At 37.6% G+C, this 21,228-nt stretch overlaps 1 protein-coding gene across 3 annotated transcripts in view; it reads left to right on the top strand.

The window, feature by feature from the left end:
* The first annotated feature begins 973 nt into the window (after positions 1–973).
* Positions 974–21,228, top strand: part of CTNNB1 (catenin (cadherin-associated protein), beta 1, 88kDa) — a 28,545-nt gene continuing 8,290 nt past the window's right edge. For all 3 annotated transcript variants that reach the window (XM_004676283.2, XM_004676282.2, XM_004676281.2), the window contains exons 1-6: positions 974–1,193; positions 18,841–18,901; positions 19,321–19,548; positions 19,731–19,984; positions 20,108–20,346; positions 20,435–20,636. In XM_004676283.2, the coding sequence (XP_004676340.1) occupies positions 18,889–18,901; positions 19,321–19,548; positions 19,731–19,984; positions 20,108–20,346; positions 20,435–20,636 (936 nt within the window). In that variant the 5' untranslated portion in view covers positions 974–1,193; positions 18,841–18,888. The remainder of the gene's footprint in view (positions 1,194–18,840; positions 18,902–19,320; positions 19,549–19,730; positions 19,985–20,107; positions 20,347–20,434; positions 20,637–21,228) is intronic.

The following is a 21,228-nucleotide window of genomic DNA, read 5'->3' as shown; positions in this document are numbered from 1 at the left end:
ATAGACAACATAGGCACATTTCGCAAGTGATATCGTAGAAATGCAGGTACATTTCGCAAGTGATACCACAGAAATGCACCTCCAAAGACAAATTCCCACAAGTAACTCCACTGAAAACTAAGTAGCACAGTGGAACCAGATAAAAATAAACTAGAAATTAACCTCATAATGACAGAGCTCTGCGCTAATCCATTTCTATTAGTAATTGGTTCATAGCAGGTACTCAAAAGGACTTGTTGAATCGCGGGCTAGGCGCCCATCCTAACGTTGAGTTCACAGCCTTCGGGAATGAGGATGGCAGGCGGCTCTGCCAGGTAGTTCACTTCAGAATCAGCCGAACAGGCGGCTGAGATGCGAGATCACGACCCGACAGTGGGGGGCTTTGGGGTGGTGCTCGGCTAGGCTTGCAGCCAGTGCTGCCGGGAGCGTGCGGCCCAGACCGCAGCGACGGCTGGACTCTGTCGACCAACTGCGGGGCGGCGGCCGGCAACGCCCGGAGCAAGGCGGCCCGGACCTAAACGCTCGCTACTCGAACTTCCGCCCTCGCGGGACCTGCGCCCACCGTCCCGCGCAGGCTGGGGCCGAGATGCCGCCTGCTGGGGCGGCACAAAGCGCGCGGCTAGCCCGGAGTCTGCTCTCATGGTTCGGGGACGCGTGGGGTGGAGGCGGAACAGTTCGGGACGGTGGAGATTCCAGGTGTCGCCCTCTCCCCAAACCCGCAACCTGCGGGGGTCCCGGCCTCCCCGCTCCGGACCGCGGTGCCCTCGCAGGGCGTCTCCGGTCCAGCGCCGTGGGCTGCCGCGGGCCTCTACCTAGGGGAGCGTCAGGGGAGCTCGAAGGCGCCCCACCCCGGCCCGCGGCGGTCGGACAAGAACAAGCGACTCGCCGGCGCGGGGACTACTTTCCGCTGCCCGCCCGCGCCCCGCCCCTTGTCCTCGCGCGGCGGAACGCTCCGCGCTGCGCCGGCGGCGGCAGGATACAGCGGTTTCAACGCGACTTATAAGAGCTCCTTGTGCGGCGCCATTTTAAGTCTCTCGGTCTGTGGCAGCCGCGTTACCCCGGCCCCGGGAGCGGAGAGTGAGGGGAGGCGGAGACGGAGGAAGGTCCGAGGAGCAGCTCCAGTCCCCGCCAAGCCGCCACCGCAGGGCGAGGACGGTCGGACTCCCGCGGCGGGAGGAGCCTGTTCCCCTGAGGTGCTTGGGCGCTCCTTTCCTTACCCTTACGGGGCTGCTCCCGCTCGGTCTTCGGAGCCAAACTTCGTCGCGGACGCGCGGTCCTGGCGTCTTATGGGAACCGGGCCCAGCACATCCTGGAGGCCTGGATTAGGGAGTGGGGGTGCCGGCTGAGGACGCCGGGGAGGCGGCGGGGGTGGGCCGCACCCGGGGGGCGGAGGGCGGCGGCCGGGCCCCGGTTCCGGCCGCGTTGCCCCTTGGGGGCCCCGGGGGTGCTGCTTGCAGGCAGTGGGCACCACTTGCGGGGCAGGGGCGTCCAGGCGATGGATAGCCGGCTCGGGGTGGGGGGTTGAGGGGTTGTGGTTTCCGTCCGGGGCTCGGGCCGCGGCCGAGTTTGGGGGAGGGACCCTGCGCCTCGGGATGCGCCGGGCGCGGGGTGGGGGGCGGGGTAGGGACTGGGGGCTCCGCCTTCCCTGCCCCAGCGGGGAGTTGGGGTACAAGCGCCGAGCCTGGGACGCCACCCTAAGTCCCATCTGCCGTAGGGATAGAGCCTGTGAGTGGACTTTTCTCTCGGTGTTCCCTAGCTTGGTCTTAAGGACGAATTAAGAGAATTGTTAGTAATTTTGTTAACGCCTGCCTGTGGGAATCAGGCGCTGGTGCTTGTTGAAATCCAGACAACTTTAAATCTTAGAGGAATCAAACTGTTAGTGCAGGCGGTGGGATGCGTCAGTAGGTATTGCACGCAAAAATCCATGGCTTGCACTTATATTTTCCTGTAGCGTGCAGGTGAGTGAAAGCAATGTGCAGTGTACGGGGAGTTTTCCTGGGTTTATGGCGGTGGGTGTGAGACCCTAAGAGAAACGAGACGAGAGGGGGCGAGGGCGACTGGCTTACTGTTCTTATCAAGCGAGCCGTGGAATTCAGCCTCTGTTTCGAGGATTTTGTTCGTAGAAATTTTTCCAAATAGTTCTGTGAAACGCAACTTGGTTTTATGGGTACGTTTTCTTTTCGGTGGAATGAATTTTTCCTTCACTACGAAATTGGCCAAATGAAATTGAAGCATTGCAACTTGTTTCACTGTTTTGTCTGGGGTGTGGACTTTGAACAGAGACTTTCTAAATTAAGTTCTCGCAGTCCGCTTCTGAACCCGCTAATCTTGAAAGCTTCGGCAGTTGGGTCTAAGTTGTCTTCTTGGTTTCCTGTTCGCTTTGGAGAGTGCATTGTCTCATACTTTGTATCTTCCAGACATCTGTGGTCTTCTCTCCTCTCCCCTCCCCCCGAGTTTGAGTGGTGAATGAAGAGAAACTGGCCTGCTGGTATGCAGAGGTCGGCAAAAGGAATCAAGGAGCAGTTTTAGTGAAATGGGAGCTTTGTGTCGTGGATAGTGGTGGCTTAGACTAGACATGTACTTGGAGAGCCGGCTTTCCTTTGATAAAAGTACAGACTAATGTTTTTCAGGATCGCTAAGTTATTAAAGTATTCTGTCTAGAATTTGGGGAGACATTTCATTGTCCCTCCGTGAAGTGTATTACCTTCAGTAGCTTCACATTAACTTGTCTTCATGCTAACACATATTAGATATAACTCGAAATGGTATTTACAGAATGCTTCTGTTTAGTATCTACTGAAATTCTTGACAGACTAGAAGCTTTGGGGAGGGAGTCTGAACTAAAGGCTCTGCTGATTTATTTTACAGTTAAACTGAAAGTCTCTGGATTAAAAAGTACCTTTAGGTTTATTTGAGAATATGGTTTCACAAAATTTAGTTAATTTGCACCTAATATTCATTACTTTGGCCTACTCTTTGTTATGGAGGCCATGGACAAGGACAAGGCCCTAAGTGATTGCTACATTAACTTGAAAAACTTGCAGAATACTGTTCTATGGGATTAAAGGAATGTTGAGGCTATTCAAGTCTGAAGTCCTTGAGGGGAAAAGAACCTGCCCTAGAAAGTTTAGCATAGCTTGTATCTTAGAGTCCTTGTGGAGTCCTAGGCCTTTCAAATTTTCCCAGGGGCAAGAACAGTAATTTTAATTAGATTTCAGGAAAATTAAGTTTCTAAAATAAGATGGTCAGTAAAAAGTTGAAACATTTGAAAATGTTCACTTGTCAAAGAAGCATTCAGACGTATTTGTTTCGATACCTGATTCTTTCCAAGATCGTTACGTAGAAAAAATGTCTTTCAATATTAAAACAGAGTTGAGTTTCATACAACTAGTGATAACTGGAATAAAAATTGCCCATCTAAATGAAGTTCTGTATGACTTATTTTTATAGACTACCCTACACCTCCCTTTAGTAAGGGAAAACATGAAACAGGAAAGTTTCCTTATGTGGTGCTGTAAGTAATCTTTTTTATTGTTGAGAGGTATATAAAGGGGAGTATTAGTATTGTTGAAACTAAAGACTTGGAGACTTAAAAAAATGGAATATCATTTTTATAAGTAGCAGTGAAATTAAAACCCCAGATGAACTAGATAAAGTGTGTTCAGATAAATGAAACGTTTGTGTTACTGAAATTAACAGTTCATCTGTCCAATTGTAATGTGTTTTCACTTTTCATGTTTTGCTTACGTGTTGATACTCAATAATTTTAGAAATCGGTGGTAAATTTTTAAGTTTGAACTTTGAGCTTCATTAGAAACATGCTTGGTTGCTAATGGCAGTGAGGAAGGATTGAATGCTTTAGAGCAGGGTAATAGTGCTCCACGTTGACTTTGTGAAACATTAGTTGTATTAGCTGTTTTCTTGTAGCTTTTTTTTTTATTGGAAAACATCTTTTGTTGAAACAGCTCAACTAGAAACATTTTTATACCAAAAAAGTAAAGAGTAAGCATAGACCAGAAACTACTTCTGATTAGTAGAGAACATTGTAACTGCTGAACTACTGCTGTGTGTAATATCAGTGACAGGATATTGATTTGCTGAATCAGTTCTCAATTTTTAAAACTATTGTTTATGTAGTATTGCTCTAATTGTGAGTGTATTAACTAGACTAATAGAATTAACTATAATTTCTCAGGTTTCATAAAAGGAAAATACATGATTTGTGTTCCTTGAAAATGAGTAGGAGTTAGCTCTAATAGTTTTTCATCACTTAAATTCAGGAGAAAGTTCTTTATTTCCTCTGTTTACTTAAGAATGCTGCTTTTATGTTTCATGCAAGACTGAGCTTGATTCTGAAACCTATATCCATCTGTTGGGACTTGAACCAGGCTATCCTTGAAGTATGCATATGATCTTTCTCCCTAAGGAAGAATGAGGTTCTTAAAAGAGAAAAGTCAGTCACATTTGAACCCCCCTTTTGTTTTTTGTTTTTAAGAATTTAACTATCTTTTTGAATTTGTTAATTGTGATACTTCATTGTCCTCCGCTATTCCCCCACCTCCAATGCCCCCAGTTTCTTTCCAGCCTAGTGCAGCAGTGTAAGAGTGGTATTAGATTTTGCTTTCATTGCCTGCTTTGGTCATGTTGAGTGCCCTCCAGTGGATATAATGTAATGCTTGTGATTTTTTTAAACATACAACAGATTTGTGTGGAATATATTTATGAAGTTATGATGAGTAAAGCATCAATGAAGAAGTGGAATAGTTCATTCATACTAATACTGCTAATTAAATGAGGTATGAGAAAATGTAATCTTAAGCAGGATTTTCAGGAGGCCAAAGCTAAATACAGGGATTTCATTAAGTTATAGGTGATTATACATACATTTATAATATACATCGATAAATCAAAAAGTCAGCACAATCGTTTGGAGATAATGTTCGACAATTTAATGAATTGTAAAATTCTAAGTTTCTCAGAATGTTAATGAAGTGTATTAATTTCCTAAAATCAATTTTACAATAAAACATGAATGTCAGTTATATTATCAAGGCATCTTACATCTGTTTATAATTAAATAGAAACAAAGCTAGTTGAGTCAGCTTGTGTGAATTTTAGAATATAATGCTTTAGTGCAGGTTTTCCCTACTACCAAAAGTTCAAATTTGGTATGATTTGATAGTTTATTTTTGGAATCTGGGAATGCTTTACCATTAATTTATATGGAAAGAATTTTTAACATTTACCAAGATTTTACTGAGATGAGAGTAGATTTGAAAGTTTAAAAATAATACATGTACAGCTTACTGAAAAATAATCTTGTAGGGACTTAATGTAGCTCTTGAAATTGATCACTGGTCATCATTAATACAGCATGCAACAATCTGCCATTCAAGTTAGGTGATTAAAGTAACAGTTTCCTCAAGACATATAAGATAGGGCTTTACATTATAGTGAATGGAAATGGCTATTCAGTGTCTCCAGAGCCCAGCAAATAATAATAATAACTGGGATGCTGTGGTCTAAACAAATTGGAGAGCACATGTCCCATCTAAGCATCCACTCTTCAGCAATTTCCAGCCATTATGTGGGAATATAGTTAATGTTGGAGATCCACATTAATACACCCTTTGGGCTTGCACATGGTGGTGAAAGAAATTACTCTTTCAAAGCAATATTCACAAATTAAATATGCCTAATGGCAGTATACTACCAGTTTGTAATATCTACAGTGATCCCATTTGCAGTAGGATTTTGTAATGATAAGTCTACTCATTACATGACCTAGGGTAATACAGTTCTATGGATTCATATAATTCAGGAGATAAAGTTGTTAAACTATTAGATTTCTATTTAGGCACTTGGAAAAATATATTGATTATAGATTAGGAACTTAAAGCTAACTTTTTATGAAATTTGGAAAACCCACACTTTTAAATTTAGGAATTAAAGTCGTTTGGGTCAAGGAAAAGGAGAAGTAACATCTTGCTCCTTAGTCTTTTCAAGTGTATTTTTAAAATGGAAATCTGTAAAGGCACTTACAATGCTGGATGAATTTGGGCTCTGTACACAGTCCTTTCAGCTAAAATTTTTATTAGCTTTAAATCTAGTCCTTGTTTTCAACTTAAGCCGTTATTTCTAAGGTAAACCATTATTAGACTAGATCCAGAATTTTTAAAGAAAAGTTTAGATAATGAAAAATTGAGTATAACTTTTAATGTCATATTGCTTTTTGGTCCGAATACATGTATGTGGGCACTTAGATTTTGGTTAAATCTTGTGCTGCTAAGATGAAGTTTTTTATTTTCCTGAGTTTGCAAAGTTTGCTGTCTAGTATTTAAAACATGTTAAATAAGCTGCATGTTTATTGTGTAAACTATATGTGGGCTGAAAATGTCTAGAGGTCAACACTGGTTTTATTTATTGGCTTGTTAGAAAAGTTACGGCACATTATGGCACATTTTTTCTGTTTTTTAAGCAAAAAAAAAAAGTCATAACTCTTCCCACATCCCAATATTTTAAATTGTATATTTTTTAATTGAGGTAACACTGGTTTACAGTACTGTATATGATTTAGGGCTTCTAGGTTGGTTCACACCTTCTCAGAGGAATGTTACCACACCACACTCACCACCAAATCACCCATAATCATCCTCCACCATAGTCCTTAATTAAGCCTCTTTTCCTCATTCCCATTCTACCAGCAGCCTCTCTTAGGTTTAACATTGATTTTAAAAACATCACCTGAAAATAGTGCTATAGACAGCTGTTGTTTTTATGTAATATAGAATGCAGGCAAAAGCAGATCAGTGGTTTTTCCTAGGACATTTATTCTACTCCATAGAGCCATTTCTATTGTTCCAGAAAGTTGTTGCCTCTGGTTTCTTTTGAACTTGAAAGTACTTTTTTTTCCCTTTTACAATTTGAAGAGTTTAAATGTGGATAGATGGTGCTGGTGTGACTGCATCGTAGCATTTATTTGCTTCCCTGTGTATTTCTATCATTAATTTAATTTCTTCCCTAGTCCCATTTGACTTGTAATTTCATAATCCATATGTTGCTGGACTGGTAGTTTAACTGATTTGTAACAGGTGTGTGTTAAACATTTAGTTTGAAAGGGGGTGGAAGAGATGATTTTTTTTTAAGCTGTTTAAAGTTTTTTGAAGTTTATTCTCTTGGCATATGTAAATCAGATCTATGATCAATTTTATTTTAAATACTGCTAGCTGATCTGAGTTGGGAGTAAAAATGTGCAAAAGCTGAAGGTTAGTTAATGAACTCTTACTAACAGCTAAAATGATTATGATTAATATACATTTCTATACACACTTGAGTATACATTTCCTATATATAAACATGAGAAGTTAGGTTTACTGCAGAATTTCTTAGGAATGTAATTTGAAGATGATCTTAAATGATTGTAGTCATTTGCTACACTGAGGACTGGTGGTTGTAAACTGATCCCTTTTTTTTTTTAAGTATAATTAAGTGGTTTTGGGGTTAGGGTGTAGGGAGTCTGTCTTTGATGTTTTTCATGTATTAGATGAATGCCACATGTATATGGGAGGAACAAGATTTTCTTGGAAATATTTTTCAATCCAACTATGGAGGTTTCCAAGTGGAGTGCCATTACTCTCTGCAAAAAATGCTGAGGTAGAAACTTAAATTCACTTCTGGACTGAGAAGGGGCACCAATGTCAAACATTACTTATACTTGATAGTTCATTTAGATATAAATATAGACACTAAGTGTTTCGAAGCATACTGTGTTTACAGAGCACATCTGTGGATAGTCAAATTTTTCTGGGATTTCACTTAATTTTAAAGTTGAAATTTTAAGCCTAGTTATTAATTTTATTATGTATCTTTGTTGAAAGAGTTAAATTAGACCATGAAATAAGGCTTATATTCTAGATTTTAGTTATAAATATTCTCTGGGATTCATTCATGTAGTAAAACTACTATTTTGTATCTGAAGTTTGTCGTGCCTTATTCTGTGCCTTAATTCTGCTGTCATTTTCCTGGGTCCTGAATCAGTACCAGCCATTCTGTTGTTCCCCATAGAATGAGAAATAGGAGTTTGGAAATTTTTAGATGAAAAGTATGGAATATCAGATCAGAGGTCATTACTCACGAAGTACAGCAATGATAGGTAAAATGGTATTGACAATAAGTGAAAGCTGGGAATTAATAAAATTGAAACTTTTGTAAGAATTATCGATTATTCCGGAAGAAAACCTGACTACATACTAAAAGACCTCCAGTTTCTCCTTAATGCCATTATACTCCAGGTCATATTACATTTCTCTAGAAAGTTCAAAGACAGACTATTTAACCTTTTCATTGCTTCTCAAATTAGTCCCCTTTTCCTCATCAGAAGGTTTGCAAGAACTCCTTTACCATATCAGTTTTCATCAGGTGTTCTTACAATGGAGGAAGTGTTATATTTTGAGCAGAGGCCAATTCTGACATGTGCTTTTTGAAAGACTTTGTTCCTTTGGTTTATACCTCCATCTTTTTTATTGTCTTTATTCCTCCAGATTCTAATTGAATTGCTTTTTTTTTAGTCTCCATCTTCCACCTTTTGTAATCTTCTGAAATCCATTCAGTGTGTTTGCTTGAATTTAACAGTTATCAACAAATCCTCTTTATTTTCAGTTTATTCTGGGATTGCCTCCTCTTTTCTTGCTCCAGCTATGACACAGGCATAAATGTTTTCTCTTGCACGACTTTTATTTCTGAACCAAGAGACAGTGTCTTTGTTTTTCATTGTAACTTCTCACTCTTACCCTTTCTAGAATTTAAAATTTTGATTCTCATGCCATCAGCTTATATCATCCACTAACCCTCTTTTTTTCAGTCACCACTAACTTTTCCTGGGCTATTCCCCATCCCCTCTTGAACACTTTATTAGCACCTTTATTTCTGTTACATTTCTTGGATCTTGGTGATGTCATTGCATGTAGAGCAGTGAAGATTAATGTGTTGTCTGGTCTGTGAACTATTTGTTACCAGTATTAATTGCAATAAGGAGTTCATGCCAGAATGTAAATCACCCATGTCTCTTAAGTTCACTATTTATTTAGCTCAACCAGTTTTGTAGCAGGACTTAGTGTGTTTATTAGTAATCTGGTATAAACTCCTTTTGGTGTCATGCTTGGGCACTTTATTTGAACAATTTTGATAAAGGGGATGCCCTCAATATACTGGCCCTCAGTTCCTTGATTTCTTCAGTGATTTTTTTTTCTTTTCACTCTTGACTCAACCACATTGTTGTCATTAAAAAAAAAACTTTCTTTTAACAGCCCTATCCCATCATTTCAAGTATCTCACTCTCATTCCTTTAGTAAATATTTCAATTCTAATAATGCTTTGGCTTCCACTAGAGCCTACATCTATCCATCTAAATTTACCAGTATCCTAATCCTTATTTGTATCCTGTTGAAATTTCAGATTTGAATCATAATCAGGACAAAGACCCCAAGAGGGTCAGCAGCCTTGTCCTTTCCTGGCTTCATGTCCAATGATCCCATATCTATTAATTTACCTTCCTGTGTGACTGTTCTTTTGCCTTTTCAAACCTCTAAACACCAGCTCTTCTATCCTCACACTAATGTCCTTGCTTTCTGTTTTACTAAACATATTGAATAATTGGAAGAATTCCTGCAAGCTCCCATATCCTGTGGCTATGACCTTTACCTCCTCTTTAACCTAGGATGAACTGTATGGACAACTAGCTCATGTATACTTAAGATTTATTCTCTCTTGTTCTCAAGAATATTGGTCATTCTTCTATCTTGCGTTATTGGGTTTTCCTTAGCCCTGACTTTTGTCTACAAATAGATCTTTTCCTGTGCCTAGAATCATGCACATGATCAGTAAATATGTTTGAGTGAATGATTTTAGTCACTTCATTTTGGGTCATTCATAATAGCATACAAATACATCCCAGACCATAGCAGAGGTGATTTCTGCTTGTGGCTACTGTCCTATATATAACTTCCACATTGAGGTTTTCCTTGTTCACCTACTTTGCTTTTATTATATTGATATAATAACTTGTTTTGTGGCAGTTAATTGTACTGTGAAATAACATTGGTTTACTTGCTTGTTCCTTTGCTTTCTTCTAGTCTTGTCCTGATTTTGTATCCATGGTACCCTGAACACGTCTTGAAGGTAAAGATAATTCACTAAAGGAATAGGTAGATACTATATAAATGGACCATCTTTGTTTCTCTTGCTAATGCTCCATTTTTTCCTCTGCTTTTTTTCATGACTTGAAAGAGATATCCTGTGGCCATGGTCACCTATTTTTATCTCCCATTATAGCTTCTATTCTGCTTTCATTATTTGAGTGAATATGGTTATTGTTGAGCTCACTGTTGGACCTCCTTATTGACCTGTCAAATGGATACTTTGTTGCTTTAGTCTTGCTGGATTATTCAGCATTTTTAGAGTTCTTTTGGAAGAGCACTATATACATGGACTGCCTGTGATTGTGTTATCCAGTGTGGTAAGCACCAACTACATGACTATTGAATACTTGAAATGTGGTGTGTGTGACTAGTGGCTGCCAAATCAGTCAGTACAGTTCTAGAACCACTTTTTTCATACATTACACTAAATTCATTGAGCATCATACACTGAATTCATTGAATGTCATAGTTTAATTGTTGAAGCCAGACACCTAGAAGTCACATTTCATTTCTCTCATCTGTTACAACCAGAACCTATTGTTTTTACCTGAGTGTTTCTCCAATCTGGTTACTTTTTGTGTCTAGTAAGTCCTAGCCTTAGCCATTAACATCTCCTAGATTTTTGCTATAGTGGTTTAGTAGTGGTTTCCCTTTCTTGTCCTTTTTATTTTTTTTTCCTCCAGATTAGCCAAAACTAGCTTTTAAAACTCAGAAGGCGTTTGTCACCTGTTTATAGTTGTTCGTGGACACTTTGCATACACCTCTTATCCACTGTAATTGAACCATTCTGGTTTCAGGGTTTAGTTTTTAAAAGATGATTAAGTCTGTCATGACTCTGGGCTTTTTTGCACATGTTCTTTCTTGTTTCTGAAAGTTCCTGCTCTGTTCCTTACATAGTGGCTCTTGCATCCTCCTTCATGTCTCGGCTTGAAGGTTACTTGCAAGAAGCCTACAATCACTCTTGCTAGAAACCTCCACTTGTCCATGTTGTCATTCCACTTTCTTCTGTTTATTACTCTGTACAGTTGTTTTGCAGTTGTCTTCTTGTTAAGAATGCAAGGGTCATGTTTATTTTAATCACCTTTGTTGTATGCCCAGAGCTGGTTATACTTCCTGGCATATAGCAATTGCATACAACTTTGTTACATTATTAAATGAAATCTACACATATATGTTGCATTTAAACTAGTGATATGAGTTCTTGGAACTAGGATTAAATGAAGACATTGTAGGGGTGTGTGTGTGTGTGTGTAAAACAGAAAATCTGATTTACACAACAGTTTAATAAAGTGAGAAAAGAATGTAATAATACCAGTGAGGCATTGTTATGTGGTTCCAGATTAGGACTCATTTATTGGTATATAGTTTGGGCTCACAATTGAAACACTTTAGAGCTGTTCCTTAAAATATTGATATGATAACAAAAAGTTTTTTTAAATTTAAGCTTCCTAGTTCATATGACTTGCTGTGATACTCTGCTACTCTTTGAAAATAAGAAAACCAAATAATCATGAGATTTTGTACTATGGAAGATTGTCAAAGGCAAACTGTCCTTCTGTTTGGTAGAGTCACATAAACTAGATGGATATGGGTGGCTCAGAATTTTGTTAAAGATTAAAAACTTGTGTTGCCTTAGTGAGTAGATGCTCCTCAAGTTGATGCTTGGGTTACACAGTAGAGTCAGGGTTCAGTTTTGTTTTTCTGTACCCTAAGATGGAAGATAATTAAAGAACAAGTGTATGAGCTTAGTAACTTATGAAATTACATCAAAACTCTTCTTGATACTGATCATACATTTAGGTTTTAATGTGCTTATTAGTCAAAATGTAAACTTATTTGCCATTGGTTGGTTTGTTTTCAGAGAAGTTATGTAATTATAGAGCAGCTGGTCAGCTGTCTACCACCTGGTTTTGTATGACTTGAGAGCAGAGTAGTTTTTATACATTTTTTTCCTGATTGGTGAAAATTCAAAAGAGAATATAATTCATGACACATGGAATTCAGAATCGGCAATTTCAATGAATTAGGGTTTGTTTTTTTTTTTTTTTTTTGAAACACAGCCATACTCATTAGAGTGCATATTGTCCATGACTACTTTTGTACTGTAGTAAAACAGAGTTGAATAGTGGGAGCAGAGAACTTAAGGCCCACGTAATCTAAAATATTTACTTTTTGGTCCTTAACTAGGGAACATTCTGCCAACCCCTGTTCTCTATGAGGTACATTCTTCATAAATTAATCCCTTCGTGTTCCTGAAGGCAATTTAGAGGTTTTTAAGATTGTTTATAATTGTTGACTGTCCAAGCTTCTATTACATTTAATGTTTTCTACTGCCTTCTTATTGAACTTTTTTCTCATTGGCATAATTAGCCCATCTTATTTAATAAGAGCTTGCTAACATATGCTAAGCATGTTGGAAACAGTGAGGCACTAAAGGTAAAGTTCCGCGCATTTTTTTTCTTTTTTTAAGGCCAGAATGTTGATACCATGGGGGAGGGAACTTGTAATAAGTAGAGGAGAGGAAGGTTATTATGGGGGATAAAATAACACATTAAATTACTTCTGGAAGTCATTGAGTCACTGTCATTAATTCTGCTGATAGGCTAAAACTAGAGATTAACATGTAGGATTAAAATTAAGAGCTAATAAAAATCTTTTGTTTCCTTGGCATAATACTTAAGCTTGAAAATTCTGCACTTCTCAGCAGTAGTACTAACAAGGCAAAGAGTCAAAGTTTGGAGTGCTTCTAATTTTAGAAATAAAAGGTTTTTTTGGTGTGGTCACTTCAAAGAATGTACACGTATAATACTTCTATCTAAAAATTGTTAACCCTTCTTGTGTTTATGAATAAAATTTACTGCAAATTCTAATTGAAACTTGGGGTGGGGTGGGGTGGGATAAATGATTTGATTGAAAGGATATATGATACAGATTTGAATTTTAACTGAGCAACTTACTAAATGTAGTCTTACATTAACTGCTCCTAGTTAGTTCTTTTCATCTGATAATTTGGGAACTGCTCTCTATGGGGTTCCTGGGAAGATTAGAAGATAATTTAGGCTACGAATTGAAGGCATTTAATTATTCTACCTTGTTAAGTATGTCAAGAGCAAAATTAGACCTGATAAATCAAAAAGTAACAGCCCTAAAATGCTGTAAAGGTTATTATTTGAGACATTATAAGTCATTTAATTAGAAATCTGGCATTTCATTGTGATTCACTTGATTCTTAGAATTTTATACCCTCAATAGTTGAGAATGGAGTGAAAAACTCATTACTAAAATTAGGAAATTATTGCTAAAATTAAATAGCATTTGCCTAGATATCAAAAGATACAGTAAGTTTGATTCCCTTACTTCCAAAAAAATTGGTAATTTTTCTAAGGATTATCATTTTTTGTTTAAAAAAAGGCAATATATTTAGTCTTGAGGTATTAAATGGGTTAGCTGAGTAGTTTCCATGTTACTTCTCAGAAATTCCAATTTTTAGGCCACTTAAGTTTTATGCTTAGAAACTTTTCCAGTGATGTGAGCGTTGTTATTTCACTAACACAGTTGGATACCACAGAATTAAATGATTCTGTACATTTGGTTCTGCAAATGTATGCAGAAGTAATGCTTAAAACTTAACATGCAAATTGCATATTAAAGATGTATATGGAATCTTTTTTTCCCTGTACCTTTTTCATTTTTAGTTGCTACATAGTAATCCACTAACCTCTCTCCGGGTGATTAACAGTAGCCTTCTAATTGGTCTCCTGGTTTCCGTTTTGCTTTTACAAAAACGAGCACAGCCTTTTCCCTGTAGATGCTTGAGTGAACTTTAAAAGTGCTATAAAAATCCCAAATCATGTTACTCTAGAGACTGCCCATTGCACATTTGGATTTGTGTTACATCTTTATTGATCTGGTCCTCACCTTTGTTCATGGTTCCCTGATGTCTAAATAACACCAGTAACCTTTTAGTGCATTTACCGCTAGCCCTTTCCATCCTTTGTACTTGTTCTCTGCATGGAGTGTTCTGCCTCACATTTACCTGGCTAGCTCCTTCTCTATTCAGATGTTCCTCTATTTATACGTTTTCCTCATCATTTGCTCTAATCTAGCATCACTAGCTTCCCCAACTAGTCATTCCATTCTCACCTTGTTTTCTTCAAAGCAGTTCATTGTTTTGTTTTCATTTACTCCCTAACAGTTGAGAATACAGGCTTTCTTAGCTATATGAACATGATTTTTTTCCACTGTTATCTGTGATGCTAATAACTGATAAACAGATGTTTCCATCAAATAGAATGTAATTTTTTTATTCAGTCAGCAATTGATGGACAGCTTTCTCTGTGAATGCATGACTATGCTGACCTCTTAGAACGTGTCTGGGAATATTCTACAGAATTCATTTCTATTATAAAAGTGGAATATTTAAGTAAAAGGGCATTTATACTTAAATTTAATGGATAAAAAGATAGCTCTAGAAAAGCTTCTGCCAATTTAGTTAATAGCTTTATCAGCAGTGGGTATTATTAATCTGTTTTCAGTCTTTACCAGTCTAATCAGCAGACAAATAAGTAGATTTAATTTTTTAACTTCCTTAAAATGGTTGTTCCTTTCCTTGCTTTGTTTACTTACAATTTGACCTCAGGTTTTTGTGAACTTGTAAATAAGTCTTTAATTGTATTTCACAATTTTTGTCCAGTTTGTTGATTTAAAAAAATTTTTTTGCTTGGAATATAAAAACATGCACAAACCATCCTGCATTATTACCCTTTTTGGTTTCAGAGTTTCAAGTCATGCTTATAGGGCTTTTTTCTCTGCTACGATTATCAAGTAATTTATCTTTTCTCTTTCTAGTTGAGATATCATATTTTAATCTTTTAAATAACTTGCCACATTATGTCAGGATGCTTTCTGATTGCTATAGATTATTAATTCATATCCCAACACTACAGTTCAATTGATGTGGTTCATTTATGATTTATTTTAGTGTTTGATAGAAAAGGTCCTATCTCATAGTTGTTTTCTTATAGTTGTTTTGAGTTGTTTTAGTATCTTTAGATTTCTATTACAAGTGAACTTAAAAATTCTTTTTACTTCTAAAATTCTGAGTGCATAAACTTAAGTTAGAGACAATGCTTATACGCAGTATAAAACTTTCCAAGTTTAGATATCTCCAGTTTTTTATTGTTAATAACTGAGAAACAGTTTTGTGATTGTATTTTTTAGATATTGTATTTGTATATTAGAAAGTAGTTCACATATAATTTAGTGGTCATATTTATTAAAAATTTAGTTAAGTTGTGGATCTGTTTTCTGTGCTGCCTAATTAGGCTGTAAAATTCACTGAAAATGGGCATAAAGTGTCTCTTGAATGTAAACAAAGTGTGTTTTCAGTTTAAAAGTGTTTAGCCAATCGTTTGTGAACTCAAAAAACAGTATTTTCATTGCCAAAGTGTAGTACTAACAAACCCTCCCACGAAACAATGGTCTTTATTGCTTTTTAAATACAATCTTTTAGTCTGTTTAACTTTTATGACTGCTGCCTTTTTAAAGAGATTGGGAATATTTTATCCTGGTATTTGAGACTTGAGTTTTTAAAGTTGCACTGATTTAACAAAAGTTTGCATAAAATAACTCTGGTCTCACTCTCACCTCCTTTTGTAATTGCATTTAAATTGTTTTTAAAAATGAAAGTTTAAAGATTAGAATTTAAATTATTGTGCTTGAAATACTGGTTACATAGCTGTTTTCTTATTTTCAATTTTTTCTATACAGATTATGGGGGAATGCTGTCAAACACCCTTGTACTTACACCAAAATTAAAAGTATAATTTTGCTGTATTTGTTAGATTTGTAAAAAAATCTTAATATTTTGAAGCCATGTTTACTACAAACCTTTCCCCTTCTATTCCCTTTGCCCCCCTGAATATTAAGTAACTCAAACAGTGTGTTTTCTTTTTCTACTTTATAAACAATTAGGGACTTTTTTTTTTAACCTGGCATAAAATCAGTTGAAAATTAGGAAAATGCAATGCTGCCTGTGAAAATTGTAGCAGTGTTGGCTTATCAGTATTTTGAAATTGTGTATAATAGATTTAAAAAATTCTTAGGTATTATAGTTGAAACAGTCTTCAGGTGGGAGAAATTGTGAGAATTATTTATTTGGAGGATGCAGGTCTTTATTACTTTGTCTTATTCCACTTATCTGCTATTAAAGAGTGGGGAAGTATTAAGTATTAGTGTAGACATAGGATTCTATACAAATGATATTTTATAAAGATCACTACAACATATAGGGACTTAATATTTAAAGAATACCTAAAAGCATAATGTATGCCATCTTAAATGTATACACATAATATATACATGTAAAATTTGGTATCATATGCAAAAATGTAATTAGCTGCATATTTTCATATGCAGTATTATTCCAAGCATATAATACTTTATGGATGGCATAGAGATGATGATGAAATGAAAGAATATTAGACTTTTTATTCTCCAGTCTTTATGAAGGTACCAAATAGAAGACTTCTGTTTTCCTCCCCACAGTACACTTATTTTAAGTTCTGTTTCTCTGGAACTAGTTTGTCCCTCTGATATTTAAGTTTTCTTGAAGTTATTTGTAAGCCTTGGATTGGCAGTTCTGAGATTGGATTCTTACTGACTGGCAGCAAGGGAAGTCAAGTCGTGGGGCTGGGACTCTTGCCCAAAGGTTCTTTCCTTGTGTTTTCTGGATAGTGTGTTCAGTTCCTTTAATAAGTAATTCTCAGATTTTTGGTAAATTTGGGTTTGTCTGTAGAGCTGTGTAGTGGTGAGTTAGCATATACTCTTGCCAGTATAGATCCACATTTCCACATCTGCTTTTTGCTTCTCTACCTGTTGATTAACACCTGCCCACCCTTACTTGTAGGGTTGCTATAGGGTTGCAATATACAGAAGCAATCATTTTTGTGTTTACTAAATTTTAAAATGCTATGAAAATACAGTTGGGAAGTTTCCATCAATCATATTGGTATTGTAAGTTTGTTACATAAACGTAAGTTTTTTACCAGCTCTCTCAGATTCCCCCCACCCCCAGTAGCATGGTTACAATGTTTTTTTCTTTTCATGAGCAACAAGAAAACAAACTATAAGCCTTCCCCACCCTCCTTGCCCCACTTTGCAGCCAGCTATGTTATAGCACCTCTTAAATAGCTGCTCAGTTTACAGAGGTGTCTGCTTGGTTTCTGAGCCCTATGACCAGAGAAGCCCAGATCTTAAATTCCATTTTCTGGAGAGTTAGGGAAGTGTAGTTAAAAAGCCAGTCACCAAGAGATAGGCATAAAAGAAAAGCTAAACTACATCATCAATGAGGTCCAGGAAAAAAACTGGGTTCCTTCCAGTTAAAGTATTTCTCAGAGTGCAGTCTGCAGGTCCTTTGCTGCACGCTAGACACACAGTCCTGTTTTCAATTAATTTAAAATATAAGATTGTTAGAAATTAATTTTATTATTGTCTGCCCTTTTGCCTTGTACATAAAATTGGCAAATGCTTCTACTGTGGACATTAAAAACAATTGATATGCAATTCTTGTCAACTTCAGGTGTCAAAAGTATATTTAAGGTTGTAAAATCATACAAATCACACAAACATAGTGTTGGTGGAATAATCTTAGGAAAAGTCAACATATGCTTGCTTTTATATCGACTCAATAAAATGGAATTTTTATAGGGTGCTGTTTTCAGTTTCATTAAACAAGTATTTAAACGGTATGGCATTTTCTCTGTAGGAAATCACAGCTCACTTAATCTTAGCGTCCACTTTGTTAATTTGTAATACAAGATGAACTTGTTAAGGAGCAGCCTCTATAACAGAAGAAATCTTGTATTTAGGACTATCTTCAGCCATGAGCCCTTATAAAGCGTTTAGTTTGCAAGGGTTCCCATATGATACAGGGTTTTCCTGAATATTAAGCAATAAAGTAAAAATGTTAACATTAAAAATATTAAAAGAAGGCTCATAGGAATGACTAATTTTATATTCATCAAATTACATCCCATCACTAATACGTGGATTTATTATAAATCATTTGATAGATTTGAACTTGGATAAGATTTACTATAAAAGGTGCTTTTAACATTTTACTTGAAGTATTTTTTGCTTCTCAATATTAAGTGTTATAAATCTGTCACCAGAACCTGCTTTATTGAGGGTATTTTAGATAACATTGTATATTAAAAGATATTTTACTTTCTTGATGAAAATTTGGTGTTTAAAAAATGACATTAAGGGCAAAGGGTTAGGATGCAGCACTGCAAGGTAGCTGCAGCTGCTTCAGTGTGAGTTCGATCCCCAGTCCTGGAGCTGACCCACATGGGGCGGCAAGCCTCTCCTGACCCGTCCGCTGCTCCCCTCAGCAGTATACTGCATTGATCTGCCTATCCTGCTCCCCACTCTGTCTCTGGTGAAGCCTCTCATTGCCCCTGCGTCTCTGGCTTGTATCCCAGTTCTGTATGCATAAATAAATAAATCTTTGAAAAAATATCATTGGATCTTTTCTGTCCAAAGAGGGTCTATAAATTTTTCAGTGAGAGAAGTTTAAAAGGAAGACTAGAGTTGATTTGAAAGCTAAGTTAAAATTCTAATGACTTTTGATTAACTCTTTTAGGGTATCTGAAGTTTACTGTACGAAGATTTTGAAAATCCTGTGTGGACAATGGCTACCCAAGGTTTGTATTTTTAAGTCTAAGGTTACTAAATTGGGACACTGCTTTGTTACCATTAACCTGGTTTGGCACAGATCCCATTTTCCTCTTTTCCTGCTTGCTTGTGAAGCTACCTTTTGCTCTACTTTCTCTTTTCTCCTAATGTCTTGGTGAAAGAGCAAATAAGCCACCAGCAGGAATCCGAGCCTGGGTATAGTAGTGCCATTCTTCACTGATTCAGTGAGTAACAGTTAGGTGGTCCCCTAAGAGAACATACTTTATCCCTAAAGTAATCAATCCTCACTGTCATTCTCTCATACTTGGCTACATTTCAGATTCGACTTTATTTTAAAAAAAAATAATCTTAGCGGGTCATATCAAGTGTTTTTGTTTGTTTGTTTGTTTGTTTTTTAATTAATGGTATTGCTTGTTGATTTTTGTAGCTGATTTGATGGAGCTGGATATGGCCATGGAGCCAGACAGAAAAGCAGCTGTTAGTCACTGGCAGCAACAGTCTTACCTGGACTCTGGAATTCATTCTGGTGCCACTACCACAGCGCCTTCTCTGAGTGGTAAAGGCAATCCTGAGGAAGAGGATGTGGATACCACCCAGGTTCTGTACGAGTGGGAACAGGGATTTTCTCAGTCCTTTACTCAAGAACAAGTAGCTGGTAAGTTAGTATCTTACAGAAAGGAAGTAGTAGTTGAGAATGAGTTACTGATGAAGTTAGTGCATTACAGCCTATGGTGAAGGAAAGGAAGTGATAGCAGAGTCACCTTCATCAATAAGGATAACAAATATTCAGGTTAGTGTTGAACTATGGATAGTGAATGTTGAATCTGCCTTTTCCAGATATTGATGGACAATACGCAATGACTCGAGCTCAGAGGGTACGAGCTGCTATGTTCCCTGAGACATTAGATGAGGGCATGCAGATCCCATCAACACAGTTTGATGCTGCTCATCCCACTAATGTCCAGCGTCTGGCTGAACCATCACAGATGCTGAAACATGCAGTTGTAAATTTGATCAACTATCAAGATGATGCAGAACTTGCCACACGGGCAATTCCTGAGCTGACAAAACTGCTAAACGATGAGGACCAGGTAAGTGATGGGATATGTCAGCTTTTTACATTATTCTGAAGAAGCACTCGAAGTAGTCCCACAGCGTCTACCCAGTAACAGTATTGGAAAACTGATGATGTCTCATAATTGTCTACATTATAGGTGGTGGTTAATAAGGCTGCGGTTATGGTCCATCAGCTTTCTAAAAAGGAAGCTTCCAGACACGCCATCATGCGTTCTCCTCAAATGGTATCTGCTATTGTACGCACCATGCAGAATACAAATGATGTGGAAACAGCTCGCTGTACTGCTGGGACCTTGCACAACCTTTCCCATCATCGTGAGGGCTTACTGGCCATTTTTAAGTCTGGAGGCATTCCTGCCCTGGTGAAGATGCTTGGGTAAGAAAATAATAGTCTGAATGCTCAAAACTAAGATAGAAAAGAGTTAATCACAGCATTTCTGATGGGTCTTTTTTCTTTTTCTCAGTTCACCAGTGGATTCTGTGTTATTTTATGCCATTACAACTCTGCACAACCTTTTATTACATCAAGAAGGGGCTAAAATGGCAGTGCGTTTAGCTGGTGGGCTGCAAAAAATGGTCGCATTGCTCAACAAAACAAATGTTAAATTCTTGGCTATTACAACAGACTGCCTTCAGATCTTAGCTTACGGCAATCAAGAAAGCAAGGTAAAAGAATTGTGAATGAGGTTGTTATGGAGCACTGGAGACACTCCGAGTGTTCTCTCATTCTTGTAAATTATTGTATGTCTCACAGCTTGTAGATAGCTTAGAGAAATTTAGGCCTTTGTATTTTTATTTTGATATTTGAGTGTATATAAAGAACTGTGCTAAGCACTAGGAATATAGTTGACAAGCCTCTCTTAAGAGTTTTTATTCTTGGAAGGGAGGCGTAGCATTAAAACAGTAAACTAAGTAGAGGGCAATGAGAGCACATGAGTGACGGACACTATTTTAAGGAATCAGAGAGACCTCTTGGAGGAACTAATAAATTGTTGAATTCAGCTCTCAAGGATGAGAAGGGGTGATCTGTAGATGAAGGTTAGGGCGAGGAAATAGTTTTGAAAGTCCTACTGTGGGAGGAACATGATGAATTTTGGAAACTTAATACAAAAAAAGTAATAAAGAGGAAGAAAAGCCCAAGTGAGATTATTGGAACAAAGCAGTCTCTGAATATTCTTGTATGCACTTGAACAATGGGACAGAAGTTTTAGTTTCAGCAGAGGCATGAAGTGATGAGATTTGCTTTTAGAAAATCTGG

Source organism: Condylura cristata, unplaced genomic scaffold (genome assembly GCF_000260355.1).
Source record: "Condylura cristata isolate star-nosed mole 26May11 unplaced genomic scaffold, ConCri1.0 scaffold00004, whole genome shotgun sequence".
Lineage (NCBI taxonomy): Eukaryota > Metazoa > Chordata > Mammalia > Eulipotyphla > Talpidae > Condylura > Condylura cristata.
Note: the sequence above shows the minus strand (reverse complement) of the source record. Positions and strands in the feature narration are given on the sequence as shown.